The sequence below is a fragment of the Uranotaenia lowii genome, chromosome 3 (genome assembly GCF_029784155.1).
Source record: "Uranotaenia lowii strain MFRU-FL chromosome 3, ASM2978415v1, whole genome shotgun sequence".
NCBI lineage: Eukaryota > Metazoa > Arthropoda > Insecta > Diptera > Culicidae > Uranotaenia > Uranotaenia lowii.
This window is the reverse complement of record NC_073693.1, coordinates 73,440,679-73,457,141: the sequence shown is the minus strand read 5'-3', so window position 1 is coordinate 73,457,141 and position 16,463 is coordinate 73,440,679. Positions and strand designations below refer to the sequence as shown.

General features: G+C 37.8%; 2 protein-coding genes across 2 annotated transcripts in view; both read left to right on the top strand.

Moving 5' to 3' along the window:
• LOC129750508 (potential E3 ubiquitin-protein ligase ariadne-2) overlaps positions 1–16,463 on the top strand; it is a 60,769-nt gene that overhangs the window by 29,151 nt on the left and 15,155 nt on the right. The window lies entirely within an intron of this gene.
• On the top strand, positions 12,161–13,184 carry LOC129750509 (THAP domain-containing protein 1-like). The gene is made up of 2 exons (XM_055745472.1): positions 12,161–12,440; positions 12,503–13,184. The coding sequence occupies exons 1-2, from the start codon at positions 12,215–12,217 to the stop codon at positions 12,778–12,780; spliced, it is 504 nt and encodes a 167-aa protein (XP_055601447.1). The 5' UTR covers positions 12,161–12,214; the 3' UTR covers positions 12,781–13,184.

Here is a 16,463-nt window from a genome sequence, read left to right as displayed (position 1 = left end):
CACCAGATATTGATTTAGATACAGACCCCGTTCGTTTTTGGCAACATTCGATTTTGGCAACATTCGATTTTGGCAACATCCGATTTTGGCACATGTGCCAAAATCGAACGGTTTTTAGAAGCGACATTACCTTTTAGTTTTCTCTATAACAGGACCAATATATTTTAGACAATCATCAAAAAAACGTTTTAACGTTCAGAAATGTTGATAGAATACAACAACAAAAACAAATTTTTTTTTATAAAATTTATAAAGTACTCAAAAATTACAAAAAGATGAAAAATTTAAAAAAATTTAAAACAAATACAAACAAAAGACTAAAAATGTCAAAATCATCTTAAAAACGATGAATAATGACAAAAACAGCAAAAATGACAAAAAAAAAACAAAGATTACTAACAAAACAAAAGTAGTGCAAAATGCATCAAAAATCTGAGAAAAAAACTATAAAAAAACAAAAAATAGTCGGGTATTGACTTAAAATAACGTAAATGATAATAAAAATAGTTATTTTGTAAAAATAAGAGAAAAAAGTTTCAGAAAAAAAACCGTTCGATTTTGGCAACATTCGATTTTGGCAACACAAAATATTCGAGCATGTTGCCAAAAACGAACGGAGTCTGTAGTTAGAATTGACGGGTACATGTATTTAACTCAAAATTGATTATTTTATGCACCTCATCCCTCAATTATTTTCCTACTCGTTTGCATTTAAACACTATTTTATTTGGAAAACCCAACAAACAACATCGTTATCTGAATAATTTTTTAATTTGAAGTTAGAATAACTAAAAATTTTACGTTTTACGTTTAACATTTGCCCGCCAAACAGTTCGTTTTGTTGTCCATTAAGAAATTTTTCAAAATATCTCCCACTAGTGGTCCAAATATTTTGCGCACGATTTGACCACCGTATTTTGTTTATTTTTTGACCACCGCTTTTCTATCTTGTAGAAATGAAGTCGAGCCTATTTATTAGTCAGCTAGACGGACCAGTCAGGAAAGTTTATCTTCTTTTATTACTTCCCTTATTAAAGTTCCTTAATTCTTTAACTTCATGGAATCAATCATCCTACATTTAATTCAAATTTAAGCTCACTGTTAGATCCTCTAGGACTCCTCAATAGATTTACCATTTGAACTTTGGTCGAATAGTTGATTTCCAGCTGTTTTTTGGTTCACCACTGGAATTTTCCAGGATTTTTCTCAATCCTACCCAAAAAGTTTTATCTATATTGATTATTTATTAGAAGATTTATTGGAAGATGCTATGCAATCCCAGAGAGTATAGCTGTTGGGTAGGCAAAAGCAGGGGGAATCTGAAGATGTTTTTAAAACATCTATTTTGAAGGGTCTGAAGATTTTAAAGATAGGACAAAGAGGTTCTTTCTTATATCAAAATAAGATATCTAGCGTAACATTTCAAAAGGGTGAAACTGCCAAATGTAAACAAATCGAGTTAACGATCATTCCGGATGCACGCGGTTGCACTTTACCTATCAAACGCGGTTTCATCTTAAAATTACTTAAAACTTTCAAAAAATTGATAAAATTCAATTGGGCGAAACTTCCTGTTGATGCATTTTCGGTGGAACGTGAAGTTACGCCTATTCAAAATGGAGTGAATTTTTCTATTTGTGTAGGGGGCCGTTCACAAATTACGTAAGCACGATTTTGGAAATTTTCAACCCCCCCTCCCCCCTTGTAAGACAAAGTAAGATTTTTCAAAACCCCCCCTCCCCCCCTAGTAAGATCTTACGTTTTTTAATCTTTGAGAAATTGACACGTTTTTTTCAAAAATAGCTTGAAAATATTAAAAATGTGACATACATGCTTCAATTCAAAGCAAAGCACTTTTCAAGTAAAATTAAAAAAAACTACATTTGAAAATCAATCTATACAAAACAACAGATAAAATGCCATAAACGATTAAAGAAAAAATTATTCAAGACGTAGCATGTTTGGGGTAACAATAATTTTCAATAAATTTCCACAATCGATTAAACAATATAAATTCTAAATTCCGATTTAAAATAGAGATCAGGTTAGCACAAGGTACCAAAAAAATTGTTATGTTTTTTACCTGAAAATCATAAAAATCTTAAAAAAATATACTAGGTACTATACTACTAGAATTGGGGCAAAAATGTTTAACGACAATCACGTTGTCAACTAACCTAAACGCTCCGACTCATTCAGCGGTAAGCGATAAAGTTTCAGATTTTTTTTTTTTTGTAAATCGTTTGTAAAATTTAGAGTTGGTAGTGTCTATCTCTGAAAAACTGTGTAGAAATTCATTATTTAAAGCGCCTTATATTGATTTTTAAAGATTTTTTCTGGATGAAGTCATTATCGAAACATAATGGATTCAAATTGTGGTGTCACAACGCGCCATTTTTCTTTTTGTTTCTATAAATTTTTCAATTAAAAAGATTGCTATGATGGAAAGCGAAAAGCGACGACTTTTTTTAATAATGTGATTTAGTGTTTTTGATGGCATGTTGGTTTGAATTGGTAATTTTATAGATCCTGAATTTTTTTCATTAATTCAAAGACATCAAAGATAAATCAAAATTAACCAACAAATAGGTAGTGAATAAATAAAAACCTGAGTAATATGGTTTCGTATGGCTGTGGCTGTGATGAACTTTTAATGTAACATTTCTTACGTACGATTTTTAGAAACCCCCCTACCCCCCTAGTAAGAGATCGTAAGCAAATATGAAACTCCCCCACCCCCCCTATGTGCTTACGTAATTAGTGAACAGCCCCTAGAGCCAAAAGGCGTAACTGAGTTGACCGTGTGCGACAAAACGGCCTAATTAGTTTTTGCGTGTAGGATGAATGGGCGTAATTTCAAAACCAAAACAAAAACGGCCGATCAATTGGGCGAAACTTGCAGGCGTAACTGAAATCTAAAACAATAATAGGGCGAAACTCGAAAATCTCTGCAATTACGCGAAAAAAGTTAAAGTTCTTGATAACCATCGAACAATAAGTGAATATAATGCACATTTTTTTATTTTGTTGAACAAAAAGTAGTCGATTTTATAAATATGATTTGAATAGGTGTTCCGAATTTTCAAACGCGTTTTTCTCGTTTCGAGCTAACTGCTAGTTTCACCCTTTTTAAATGTTACGCTAGATATGTAGTTTAGATCAGACTGAATAAATGCATAGTGAAACTTTAAAAGATCACGTTGGGGCACGTTTTTTTAATTTTCGCAAAACACCGGATAGAGGAGAATTATTTTTTTATAGGTTCTCTGTGTGATGACTCCAAAAAAAGTGTTTCATCCAACTAAATTCCCAAGTACTTAAAGCAATTTGCTCTCTCAATAACAATTACATCCATAATTGGGTCATTATTTGATAGTATTTTTTTATGTGAAGAACGAAACAACATATATTTGGTTTTTGTATAGTTTAGAGAAGGCATAACTTGTGTATTGTACACGCTATCTCAAAAACCTTTTACCGATTGTCACTAAATTTTGCACACGTTCACATTACATAACTAGGTAGATTCACTGAAACTTTCATCAATTTCCATCCATGCAATCAAAAGTCATTCACAAAACTAAGTGTTGCAATTTTTTCGAATATATCTCTCTTGTTTCTTAACCAATTTGTACAAAATTTATAAATTTTAGAAACCTTTAAACGTAACTCAAATGTGTTTATCAGACAATATTCAGTTTTCAGTTTTGTTGGACACTAAGTGATTTTTTTTCAATTTTCTTGTACACTAAGTGAATTTTTTTTAAATTTTATTCATGATCTTTTAAACGCTGAGTGTTCAACTAAGTGAAATTGTTTTGAGCATTCCGTAGCTGATCCGAACCATGTTTTTTTCGAATTTGTTTTTCTTAGACTTTGAATAACGGAAAACTGAAGTGATGTAGCTGATTTTTTTTTCTGAAAAACATATTTGAATTACGGGGTTTTTTAAAACTATATATTTCCTACGAATTCGTTGAGAAACAAGAGAAATATAGCGATTTTAAGTAAGGAGTGTCAAATTGACAATATGTTAGCTCTACTTTTGACTGTTTAATACAAAAAAACGAATCCCTAAATCAGAATATTGTGTGGTTACTTTTCAAATTTTGAAACTCAATCTACTACAATCTACTAATAGGTACTACCTAGTAATAATTGAAATATATTCCACTTCGTGCTAACCTCGCGCTTAAAAATCACTTTTCGCCGGTCTGACGTATGGAAGATTGAAGTTTGTAAACGATGATGTTTGTTTTCACTTTCTTAACCCACACGAGCCAGCCCACCGATAATGAATGACGTAAAAATTCTAAAAAACTGGAAGGCTGAGTATCACATGAAATACCACACTTACAATTCTTGGAAAAAAACGTATGTATTGAATACTTTCATTTAACTGCTTCTGCCGAAATTGAGCATGAGTCGTACAGAAGAATCGTAATATGTATGATTCACTGGTGTGTTGAGTCCAATTTTTTTATTATTCGGCGCGAATTGAGGTCACTTTGAAGAAATTTTTCTGTTGGGATGAATTTGGCTTTTTGTGATTTGTAATTGGACCATCATGGGACCTAATAAAGGACAATATTTAGGCAATTCTTTTGTAAATATTTGAATTTATTGTTCGCTCCGTCCCAAAAAGCCCAGATTTTCCCAAGCACTTTATCAAATTACGAATTAAAACTACAATCAACCAATCACCTTGCCCCAAATTTTTGCCTCGTAAAATGTTACCTCCTTAATATATTATTTGTTAAACTTTGCGGCTCATGGGTGATGTTAAGATTACTATGCTCATTAGCTTTTTGAAAATATTTGGTAGGTACTCTCTCTATGGACTAGTAGTTAGTAATATGTTGGCCATATCCTCAGAAGATTTTCAGTGTTAATTAATTAGTAATTCTCTTCAAATAAACTTGTGTGTATTCGTTTTTGTAACTTTATATGCTCAAGTGATAGCGTTTTGTGTTTCCCAAGATGGTTATATGGGTGGGGCCTATCATGCTTGTGCACATCAGTGGAAATTATTTAAAAAATCTACTCGTAATCTACTCACTCTGAAATTATTTTTGCTTTAAATCGTTAAAAATAGATAATGATTTTTTTCACAAGAAGGAAATAGGATTTCAAACCATAGCGACCGAATTTTTTAGCTGCCATAAGTGGGTTCGTCCCACTAAAACCAACGTGGGCTTCGTATGCCTGATGTACCTCTTGATTCCACCCTATGATACTAGATCAAGGGTTGCTTATACATCGCACCTTTTTTTTTTTCTTTTTCCTTCTTAGGTTCCTCTCACTGTAAGAACGTAGCTGAGTACGTGAGACCTTATCTTCGAAAGATGTACGCTTTAGTCTAAAGTATAATTTAGATGTCTTCAAAGAAACATGGAGTTTCACTGAGATCCTATACGTGTGTTCGTTTTTCCAAAAAAAAATCGCACATGATTTGATTCACACTTTTCTCAATGTTCAAGGTTTGAAGTTTCCTACGCCTCGACATGAACCTGGAGCAGACAAAGATTGCATGTTCTGTCGATTCCTCCGTATCTACGTACACCGGGCCATATGGTAAGCTGATGAGCTTGAACCGATGAAGGTATTACCCTAAGCACTCAAAGTTGATCTCTCCATATTTCCGATTTACCCAGTCTGAATGCCGCAGGATTAGCCTATGAGTCCATTTTGCGCCTCCATTGCTCCTACCACTTGAGCATTGACGCTGCTTGTTGAACTTTACGCACTCCTCTAACAGCTCTAGCTACGTGATCCTCTTTATCCTCTGCCAGAGTGATGTCGATGGGAATCATGACCGCGATGACAAAAGCTGCGTCGTTTGAGATGGTCCTGTATGCACAGCAAACTAGCATGGCTATCAGCCGGTGTGTACTCCGTAATTTTAATCTTTAGTGCTCTACATCTACAGGTCAGAGCTCCAGGCCGCTCCTTCGTATCGTATTTCGATAATGCAACTTTTTGGACCATGACAGTTCGGCATAATCCACACCAATGAGTCGATGACTTTCGACGCACTATCAAAAAAGTATTTACCATGCGCACCAGTCCTTGAGGTATTTCAGCTGTTGCTTCGAAGATGTGGTGTGTCCTCCAATAGTAATATCCATGGGCGGCACAACTCTTTTGTTGGTCACGAATAGTACTTCGGTTTTCTGGTGGGCTATCTCAATCTTGACTCCTTCCATCCAGATACCAACCTTTTCTGCAAACACCGTTGCAAGGTCTTCTACCTCCTCGATAGTTTCGCCGGTGATCACGAGCATGATACCGTTTGAAAATCCGACTACCTGCGCGCCTGCTGGTAGTTTCAGTGTTAACACCTCATTATACATGGCATTCCAGAGCACAGGTCCATGTATGGAACCTTGTGGAGCACCCACTGTTAGTGCAGTAGATCGTACCCCGGTTTTAGTTTCGTAGGTCAAGACGCGATTTTCACAAAAGCTTCCTATTATCATGCAGAGCGTTAAAATCTCATCCTATAACTTCAGGGGTCCTACCTGTCCCTTCGTGAGTGAGTTCATCCAACATTTTGTTGAACTCCCCGATTTTCCATCTTGGTGGAGCGTAGCAGTTACAGAAGAAGATGTCGTTAATTTTTGCGATCACGAATCCTTTCCGAGAATCTATCACTCCATCTCCTGGATGGGAAAATGCCTCGTGGCTTAGACAGCGGCTAAGCAAGACCTATCTACCACTCAATTACCTTTTTTTGCTTGTCTTTGCTTTTTTTGTATACCAGGCAGTCCAAGCCAACCGTTTCGTAGGTGTTGTCATCCGCCTGCTTACACAGCATGCATTTCTGCTGATTTTTGCAATCTCTTACGGAGTGTTCTTCTACACCACATCTTCGACAACACCGCGACCGGTTGGGTTCGTTGCAGCTTCGGGACCGATGATCAAAGTCCCACCTGTTGAAGCAGCATTGCATTTGTTTCGGTATCCTGAGCGCCGTTCTATTCTAAGTGCTTCACTGACCACCCAACTCTTATACTTCCTACCGTCAGTAGCGTGTTAGTGAGAGACAAATCGTTGCAATCTGCATTCCACCGTACGCCTTTCTGAGCCTTAAAGCTACTGGTTCCCTGTTCATGCCACTTACGCTTATGCTGCATTCTGTAGCTGCTGCGACCTGCGATAGCGGTCAAACAGGCGCTTTCTCGCCTAGGGTGCTTTCAATAAGCTCCTTGAAGTCGGCTCTCTTTACCGCCGGGTCTCGAAGCGCAGTTCGCCTTTCTAGGTGTGTCTAGCGACGCTCTCGCCAAGAGCAGATAATTTAAACTCCGAAACAACTAAGAGTCCGTTGTGCCTTCTCTCGTTTCCACGATGAGGTCATCACACCTGGACTTCACCTGTTGAGGTTTGGGTTACGGGGGTGAATCTGGCTTCGTAAAGACTTTTCTTTCTGTTTTCTCCTTTCTTCTCAGAACCATTCGCCAGCCTGCCAGCCTCCGGCTCTGATTTCTTCATCGACTCTGAGTTCGTACCCCGCCTTATCGTGGAAGGAACGTTTACAATCGGGGAGTTCTGATCTCTTTTTGAGGTTCTCCTCGGCTTTGACTCCTCATAAGACCCTTGAGAAGCAATCAAGTTTACTTCATCCCGGAGTTCTTCCTCGGAGCTCCTTCGTTTTTCGACGGCATTCCGCAGAACCATCAATTCCGGCACCCATTTTTGGTGTTTTTTTTTTGTTACCCAGGTGGTAAATTCGAAGAAGGAATTTTACGAATCGGTCCCAAAGCAAGGCGAGTTCCGTGTCTCCATGGAACGAATGAGTCGACTCGTTATATACCCATCCGTATGTACATACGCTCTAAACTCCACCTGGGGCCTCAGACCATATCCCTATATTTAATACATTTAATTTAAATATGAACTTTAAAGCGAGTGTTGCATAAGTAGCGCATATGCGTGAATTAAACCCCCTTTTTAAGTGTTGTCGTAGGGCAGTTACCGGTTAGGGGTATGGTTTGAGGCCCCAGGAGGAGTTTAGGGCGTCGACACATTGGTTCCATGGACCCAGATGAGTTCTGAGGAGACACGACACTCGACGTGCCGATTCGTAAAATACCTTCTTCGAATTCGCCACCTGGGTAACCAAAAAAAACTGTGTGTGTGTGTGTGTGTGTGTGTGTGTGTGTGTGTGTGTGTGTGTGTGTGTGTGTGTGTGTGTGTGTGTGTGTGTGTGTGTGTGTGTGTGTGTGTGTGTGTGTTGTGTGTGTGTGTGTGTGTGTGTGTGTGTGTGTGTGTGTGTGTGTGTGTGTGTGTGTGTGTGTGTGTGTGTGTGTGTGTGTGTGTGTGTGTGTGTGTGTGTGTGTGTTTCCGAGCTTACGTCAATTGTGTCAACGTTCCTTCTGGTTTTGGTGTTGTTATGATTTATGGCCATGTTTAGTCCCTCCGCGGGACCCTCACGGGAAGCTATAGGGTAATATACTGTCCACTGAGCAGAGCCCTGCTTTATTTAGAAAAACAAGGTCTTCAGGATGCGTCCTGGTGCCCCACAAACATGTATGACACTGTGAGCTCCTATTTAAAAACGTCATAAGAACACATTGTTTTTGAAGGCAGATGCTCTACTTCCTATCTCAGTTTGCTGATCAAGCTTGTTTATAGAGCGCAGTATGATGTTTGCAGTTTTCAATCATAACTAACCATGCAGCTCATCGATAATGAATGACGCAAATAATCAAGGAAACCCAATTCATCACTTACTCTGTAACACAATGACATTGCGATTAGACATACAATCGTTTCGATGAAAAAAGTGACGTCTTCTTGCTTGTTTTAACACATCTAGGACTATAAACAAAGTTTATATCAAACACAGGCCTTCAAAATTATACTTTCATTTGTGTTAGAAAAAAAGGATAATTACAGTCTGACTTTCTCAAATTGAAATTCAAAGAGCCACCGGTTTTAGATTATTGGTGCCTTGCAGGCCTATTGAAATATTTCAAGGCACGGCACCCAACGAATTTGTAAATATCTGATCTAGTGTCTTGAGGAAAGGGAATAAAGCTTCCATAATGTTCACGGTAAGGATACTGCCATTGTTTCTTAATCCTCAGAATCCTGGGATCTTGGCAGATCGAACTTTCCACATTGACAGCCACGCCTCCTAGTTGAATTTCGGGCGTTCGGAATGTTCTTAAACAAAGTTAATCCTTGGAGGGGCTTTTTATTTTTTTTTCAAACGTTACATTTGATTTATCAAGAAAGATAAGATATAACATGTTATACCATGGAGGATCATTAGAATTTTAAATTCGTTCAAACATTGTACCGTCATTAAATCCACGCACAATCACCATGCAAATATGCTCAAACAACAGCAGTGTCAGTCATGAATCATCTAACGGTTACTTCCTAATGGTTTTAATTATTCCACACACCTCAACTCAGTAACTGTCTTCTTCCGCGGATGCATTCCGTCCACAAAACAATCAATGCGACAAGGTCGCGCAAAACTTAGTCATGGGTAGTAGGTATTCCTCTGTCTGTAGGTATGACTGTGACATTCATTCGATTTTCCGGCCGGCAAATGAACTAAGAACCAAGAAAACCCTTATGCCTGTTTGAAGTCGTGTCGTTGTCATCATTGGGCTGTAGGTAAGCCACTTGAAGGACTTCCCGTGCTTTAGAATGGCAAAGGTTTGTTATTTTTCTTTTCTGGTATTCTCTTCTTCTTTTTTCGTTATAAATAAATCCATCCGACTCACCTTTCAGGTGCTTAGAATAACTATACGGATACACACCGATAGATTGTTTATTCTTTTCAAAGGATCGTTGATGTCATATTTGGATGGTAAAATATCCACCTTCTTGTGCCCGAAAATTTCGAGTTTTGATTTGAGTATTATAATAATTTTCATTGAATTGAAGACAGCTCCCAAAAATCCCAAAAATGTTATACATTCTGTAAAACGTCTTAACAAACATCATTGAACATGACTGTCAAAAGCTACGTTGAGATGCTACAAGCTCCAGTCATAGTTTTTTGCAAACCCATGATGGGCCTGACCTGGACCTGTCCTGTTCTTGGTCTGGCACATGTCAACCTCGAAGGAAGCCCTCGAGTTTTGCGATGTCGTTTGTTTTTGCTGCGTCTTTCCTATAGGTAGGCACAACATCTATATCATTCCTGAGAATTGTTATTGACGAAGAAAACGACGATAGCATGTCGGCCAAATTATGTAACGTTTCAATTCGGTTTCTAAGTCTTCCAAGCGACTCTTGTGGATTATTTATAGAACTTTGAAGCCTTGTCACAATTGTGGATTTTTTCTCTCCTATTTTCCTTTATCAACTTTCGAGTTTAATTAAGCTTTCGCCCGATAAACGTCAACGGGAAATTCGAGCTGAACCCGGCAAAATGTAACCTAATTATTCGCACAAGCATGGCGACAGAATAACACCTGAAGGGCTTCTTGTGCATTCTTTAAATAATTTTCCGGGAAAATTCTATAACTGCCAATTTGCCTTGGAAAAGCTGAGCAATGCAGCATTCCTAATTTAGATTTATAATTTTATTTCTGGAATTTCCTGAACCCAATATTCGAATTACTTCTACGAATTTAATTTAGTTTATTTCATGAATTTTAATCATTGTATGTATTTTTATTATAAAATATAATCAAACGTTTTCAAAAAGAAATAGAAATTAGGAACAAAATTTTCGGTTTATTTTAACACCACTTTAAAGCCACCCTTACCAGAGTAAGACGTCAATGACGTCATGTTTGGCACAAGACATTAAAATGATTACAGAGACGCGCGTATTACGTTAGCCTTACGAGACAAGCCTCCGACAATATTGTTTGGGATATGGTAATGTGCTGCCCTGTAATGTTGAAGTCAGAAACCAGCTCTCTCAAAAACAGAAGAAGCCAACATCGACTAGCAAATAAACCTAAAGTATTTTGGAGAATCAGACAAAAAAAAAACAGCTCTATCGAGAATGGATTGAAACTATACCTCACTTCTTTTCGTTTAAGAGTAGCCTTATAACAATACCCCTAACATTATTGACGAGAGGAGGCGCAACGACGTTTTAGTTTGTTTTTTATTGTTGCTCGCGTCGAGACGCCGATGAACTGCCTTGAACTATTTTATTAGCGATGCTCGCCCGGCCCGGCTGTTCGGTGTTGGGTTCAAGATATACAATATACATGTTATGTTGCGCGTGGTGATGATACTGGTTTATAGGAGAAACCGTATCTTCCGGAAGATTCAGGTGTGGGATTAAATTACTGTTTATGGAGACAACTTGGATAAATTAGTTTGATAAACAGTTTTGCGAGTTTATGAAATTACGAAGTTTTGAGATGATAATATGCCAATTTTAACTAAATCTTTTGACTGGATCTAGAAATTAAGAAACACAAAAAATTTTGTCTCCCTTAAGGTTAGAAAGATTATCTACACCTAAAGAGGCGTTGCAAAATTTCAATGCCGATCGGAACTAATTACATATGTGCCGAAAATGCGCTAAAATGTGCATTGCGCCCTGGATGATATGATTATTTTCCCGTCCACAGGCATAAAGACACGAGCTTTCGGGCAAAATGATGGATTACCATTCCGAATTGTTCCGAAACAAGAAATACATTTTATGTGATTTTCGTCCTATAAGATAATTCATCCAAGAAACAAAAAAAGGTTCCTGTTGGTGAGAATCGAACTCACATCAATTTTCTACATTCATCATACCCATCAGACAGCTTAACCAGTGTACTACCTAAACCAGATGGAGAACGAATGGCTATTGTCATAGTGTTTCTGTCACATCCAATCAACAAAAAATGCTCAGTGCTGGCTTTCTGACATTCGGCCGGGGGTTTGTCAGTATTGTCTTATTGTGGGAAAGGGAATCCGAGATATTAAGCAAACAGCAGCGCCTCTGGCGTAGGTTTTTCTCAATTAGGAGAAAAATGTAAACAAACACAGAAGTGAGCAAATTAACATTTGGTTTCAAACGACGATTTTATTCCTTCGCCATTCGTCGAGTTTGGTATGGTTTTTGGTGATGATTCAGGATGGAATTCGTATCAGGTAAGGGTTAAAATTGATATAAGGATAAAAAACATGTTGAACCAAGTTCCGAACACTAAAATCAGCCTGGTGAAAATCAATGAAGAATTTCATTCTTACTGATTTCTTTTCATTCACAGCGTGTGATCCAACTGACTCACTCATGGAAATTGACGATAACTATCCGAAGCGAGAATGTCACACTGTATGTTGTGTTAAGAACTGTAAGTCGCGCTATGGCTACGGGTTGTCCTTCCATACATTCCCTAGTCGGAACGATAAATTGAGATGGAAAGCATGGACTCGCAAGCTGAAACTGCGATTCGAACCATCTAAGGGCACAAAAGTCTGCAGTCTACATTTTTCAATCCCAAATTTTGTAAGTCCAAGTAAGTAAAAATTCCATTGAGCAAAGAAATGAGATGACTGTAACAATTTTTATCGTTTTTAGCTCTGAATCGGATTACAAGTCGGATGATTCTCAAATCGACTGCAATTCCAGACATCAATTTACCAGGTGAAGATCCAGCCAGCACAAAAAATACTGATGCAAGAGCTGAACGTGCCAAAAGAAGAAGCCTTAGAACCAATGTTGATGATGGATTTGGTACTAGAGATGCTCCCAACGTTGAATGTGATGATCCAGTCGTTGAAGTACCTGTGGCTGTCGAATATGCATCAACAGGAGTACAGGTGACGCAAAACGATGTCATTAACATTCAGAAATGATCTAGAGATGATATCTTGGGCAGGGATCAACTCGAAAATGTTGGGAGCTTTAACTCAAAGAATTCTTATTACACCAGGATACAAAAGGAATTCTTACTACTGTTTGTCACTCGAGGAAGACTTGCTTGTGGTGTTCATCAAAATGAAAACCAATTTATCTTTTTCCTGCATGGGGAACTTATTTAACTCAAGTTATCAAACGATTTCTACTACACACAACGAAAAAAATCTGTAAAATCACATCACATGTGATGTAAATAAAAAGAAGCATCATATATGACGGAGTTTTCAGTGCTAGTTGGAAATTACACGCCAGTGAAATGTTGCAACGTGTAAAATAAAAAATGATGTAAAGTATGGCAACATGTAAAATAAAAATGATGTAAATTATAAAACCACTGAATATTGGAGGAAAAACTTTCCAATTGGAATCTGTTTTGCTTTATTTATTGGTATTTATGATTCAATAATGGAATTATCTCATGTCATAATAAAAATAAAACCTTTTTGTTATTAATTTAGTTTATTTCATTTGGTGACAATAATTTTTTTAATCTTACAATTTTTTATATTAGGAGTCACATTCACACTTATATTTTTTCTCGAAGACCGGATCCAAAGTTGAATAACTAGCTGCTTCCAACACCGTTTCCTGCTTCACGAAGATCTCTGGGAACTTTAATCGCGGGAAAACTGCTTAAAAAATACTTTTTGGTGCACGACTTTGACTTGACACTTTGTTTAAATTTGTCTGATCCTATTAAATTGAAATTCAATGTCCTCATCACATTCCATGTCGTGTAATTTTAAGAAATTTCTATTTCCATTACATCACATATGATGTAACGAAAACGAAGCATCACATATGATGGGATTTTCAGTGCGAGTTGAATATTCCACGTCTGTAAACTTCAAAAGACGTGTAAAATTTAAAGACATGTAAAATATTAAAGACGTGTAATATTTAATTCGCACTGAAAATTCCGTCGTATGTGATGCTTCTTTTTATTTACATCAGATGTGATGTAAATTTACATCAAATAATCGCGTTCCGTGTCAAGTAATATTTGTGTCATATGAATTCAGTGCTGTTAAGGATTCAACTTTTTTTAATTTGTAAATTTACATCAATAAATCGAGTTCCACGTCATGTAATGATACAGGTTTTCAATTTCAGTGTTGTTAAGGATTCAGATTTTTTTTCTGTGTATATTTCATCGAACTGTTGTAAGCGTCAGATAACACTTCCATCGAGGTGGTAGAGATTGATCGCGGTTTAACGTAGCTTTTTCAAAAAGTAGTATATCGCAGTGAGTGACTAGTGTGTGTGAAGTTTTTCCCCAAAAATCCGCCTTCGAAGCAACGAACGCCTGCACAACGAACGTCAACAGCATGCAGCCAGAATGGTTTATCAACTCACAACCAGAGGGCCAACTGAGATAGTCGATGCTTCCGGGTAATTACACGAATGGCAGCGACGCCCCGACGATACGATGAACGAAGAGCGATCGCGAAGCGAGAGCAACGACCGAAACTCGCGGTTCAAGGCCGGTCAAATGCGGCTTCCTGGTGCTGGCTCACTTTGCTAAAAACCACCGCAGTGTACACATAAGAAACTTTGATAGTGCAAATAACAGCCAGACACCAGGTAAGCCAACCGCCGCTCATCCGCCATTTTGCCCTCGCCAAGAAGGACGCGCGCTAATGCCAGTGTCTCCTTAATACAGGACCCCTTTGTTTTGGGACAAAATATCTTGGTTGGAATAACCTTGTGCCTCCAACTACGACGGGAATAACCGCCACCGAACATCGGTTAACCCACGATCGGAAGTACCGGTCGACCATACATCCTCGAACCTTACGGACCGACCCAAGACGGTGGACCACCCGTTACGAAAGGCCACTGTCTTGACAGCATCGAGATCGACGCTGTACTTGAGGAAAAGGGGCTGCCATCGTCATCGGACCGGTGTGTCCACTCGCTGACTCGTCTACAACGTCAGCCATACCGACACCCCGTACCAGAATCGCCAGCATCCACAAGGGCTTGGCCCTCCAGGTATCGTGCTATTATTGTGACCATTTTTACTGTGCAAATAAGCGTAAATAAAACCATTAGTCGAGAAGTGCAATTTTGGGGTTTTTTCTGAGTGCATTCTGGAAGCTCCCTGCGATTTTGTTTGATAAGCGTGCCGCCCTGAGGTCTAGAAAGGGACTCTCTTACACGCCGGTGGGAGTGGTAGGTTTCATACTTACACTGTTCCTGTACTGCGTGTTGTTTGCGAGCCTTTGGTTTTTTGGCCGGATATGAACCAAGTTCAAAAAAATATGCCACATTACTTCCGACCATCTTATGAAAATGTAATAGCAGTGTTAGATTGTACAGAAGTTCCAATCATGAGACCACGCTGCTTGCGATGCAAAATAAATTCGTACTCGCAGTATAAAGGTCGTGAAACAGCGAAATTTCTCATAGCTGTTACACCAGGAGGAACTATCTCTTATGAGAGCAGCGGGTACGGAGGCAAATGTTCGGACAAACAAATAGTTATAGAAGAAAAAAATCTGGAGAAATGTAAAGTAGGAGAAGCTATAATGACCGACAAAGGCTTTGGCATCGCCGAAGAGTGCAACCGGATGGGTGTCAAGCTAGTGCAGCCACCATTTCTCCACCATCCTCGGAGCAGCCATGAAGCGCATGAAAACATCTCAATTGCAGCAGCAAGAGTTCACGTAGAAAGAGCAATTCAACGGATAAAATTTTTTGAAATCTTCAACTCAAAAATCGACGTGCGATTGTTTTCGACATTGGATGACCTCATGATAATTGCTGCAGGAATTGCTAATATATCCAAGCCAATATTATCCAACGAAAGATTTTAATAAATATTATATATTGTTCTAAACGTTATTGCTAATTGTCATGAGTAATATTTAAAAATTGTTATAATAATCCTTATGTGTTGTTATTCAAATAAATCAAAATACACTACTACTTCGAGGTGAAATTGTTGAAAAAAATGAAAATCATTGGAAGAAGTATTAAATAAATTATATTCACAGTACTTTTCAAAAATGTTTATTGAATTTTTCAAATAAAGATACACCACACTTTACTACACCTTCGAACAAGCAAGATATTTCAAATAAGCATTAAAATATACTTCTTTCAAAACAAATAACAATTCTTTTATGTAAACCGGATCGAACTTAATATTTTCAATAAAGCATTTATCCTCATGTTCGGAGTAAATTATGAAATCTGTGCTTTCACATTTAAGAATAAACATTCCTATTTGAACCTGCGCATAGTACGAGTGTTTAGTTTTCAATGAAAGTTTTTTTTGTTAAGTAGGGCAGATCTTTCAAAATGTGTTCTAAAACATGTTCCTTCCCGGACAATGGGCATTTCACTTCGAGTAGTTTTCTTTCTGCCAATACGATTCCATCAGGAGAGCAACCAAGCCACGAGACATGTGGCGGAACAGCAAAACCACATCGTGTAACTTTTTTTTAAGATCACGAGCATAAGCACGAAGCGCAAACTGCTCACATCGCTTTCCGTGTTCTATCGCTGGGGTTTGAATTTCCTTTGGCATTATAATGCCCAAAATTTTCCTTCTCCAGTTTTTTGGAACATTTTAAAGGCATGTGTAATATGTGAATAATGAATATGCGTTGGA

What these genes read in the sequence shown, in the direction of transcription:
- LOC129750509 (XM_055745472.1), top strand. Translation starts at nt 12,215, where the DNA reads ATGGAAATTGACGATAACTATCCGAAGCGAGAATGTCACACTGTATGT. An exon ending in CCCAAATTTTGTAAGTCCAA is followed by an intron (nt 12,441 to 12,502) that starts GTAAGTAAAAAT and finishes TATCGTTTTTAG; the next exon opens with CTCTGAATCGGATTACAAGT.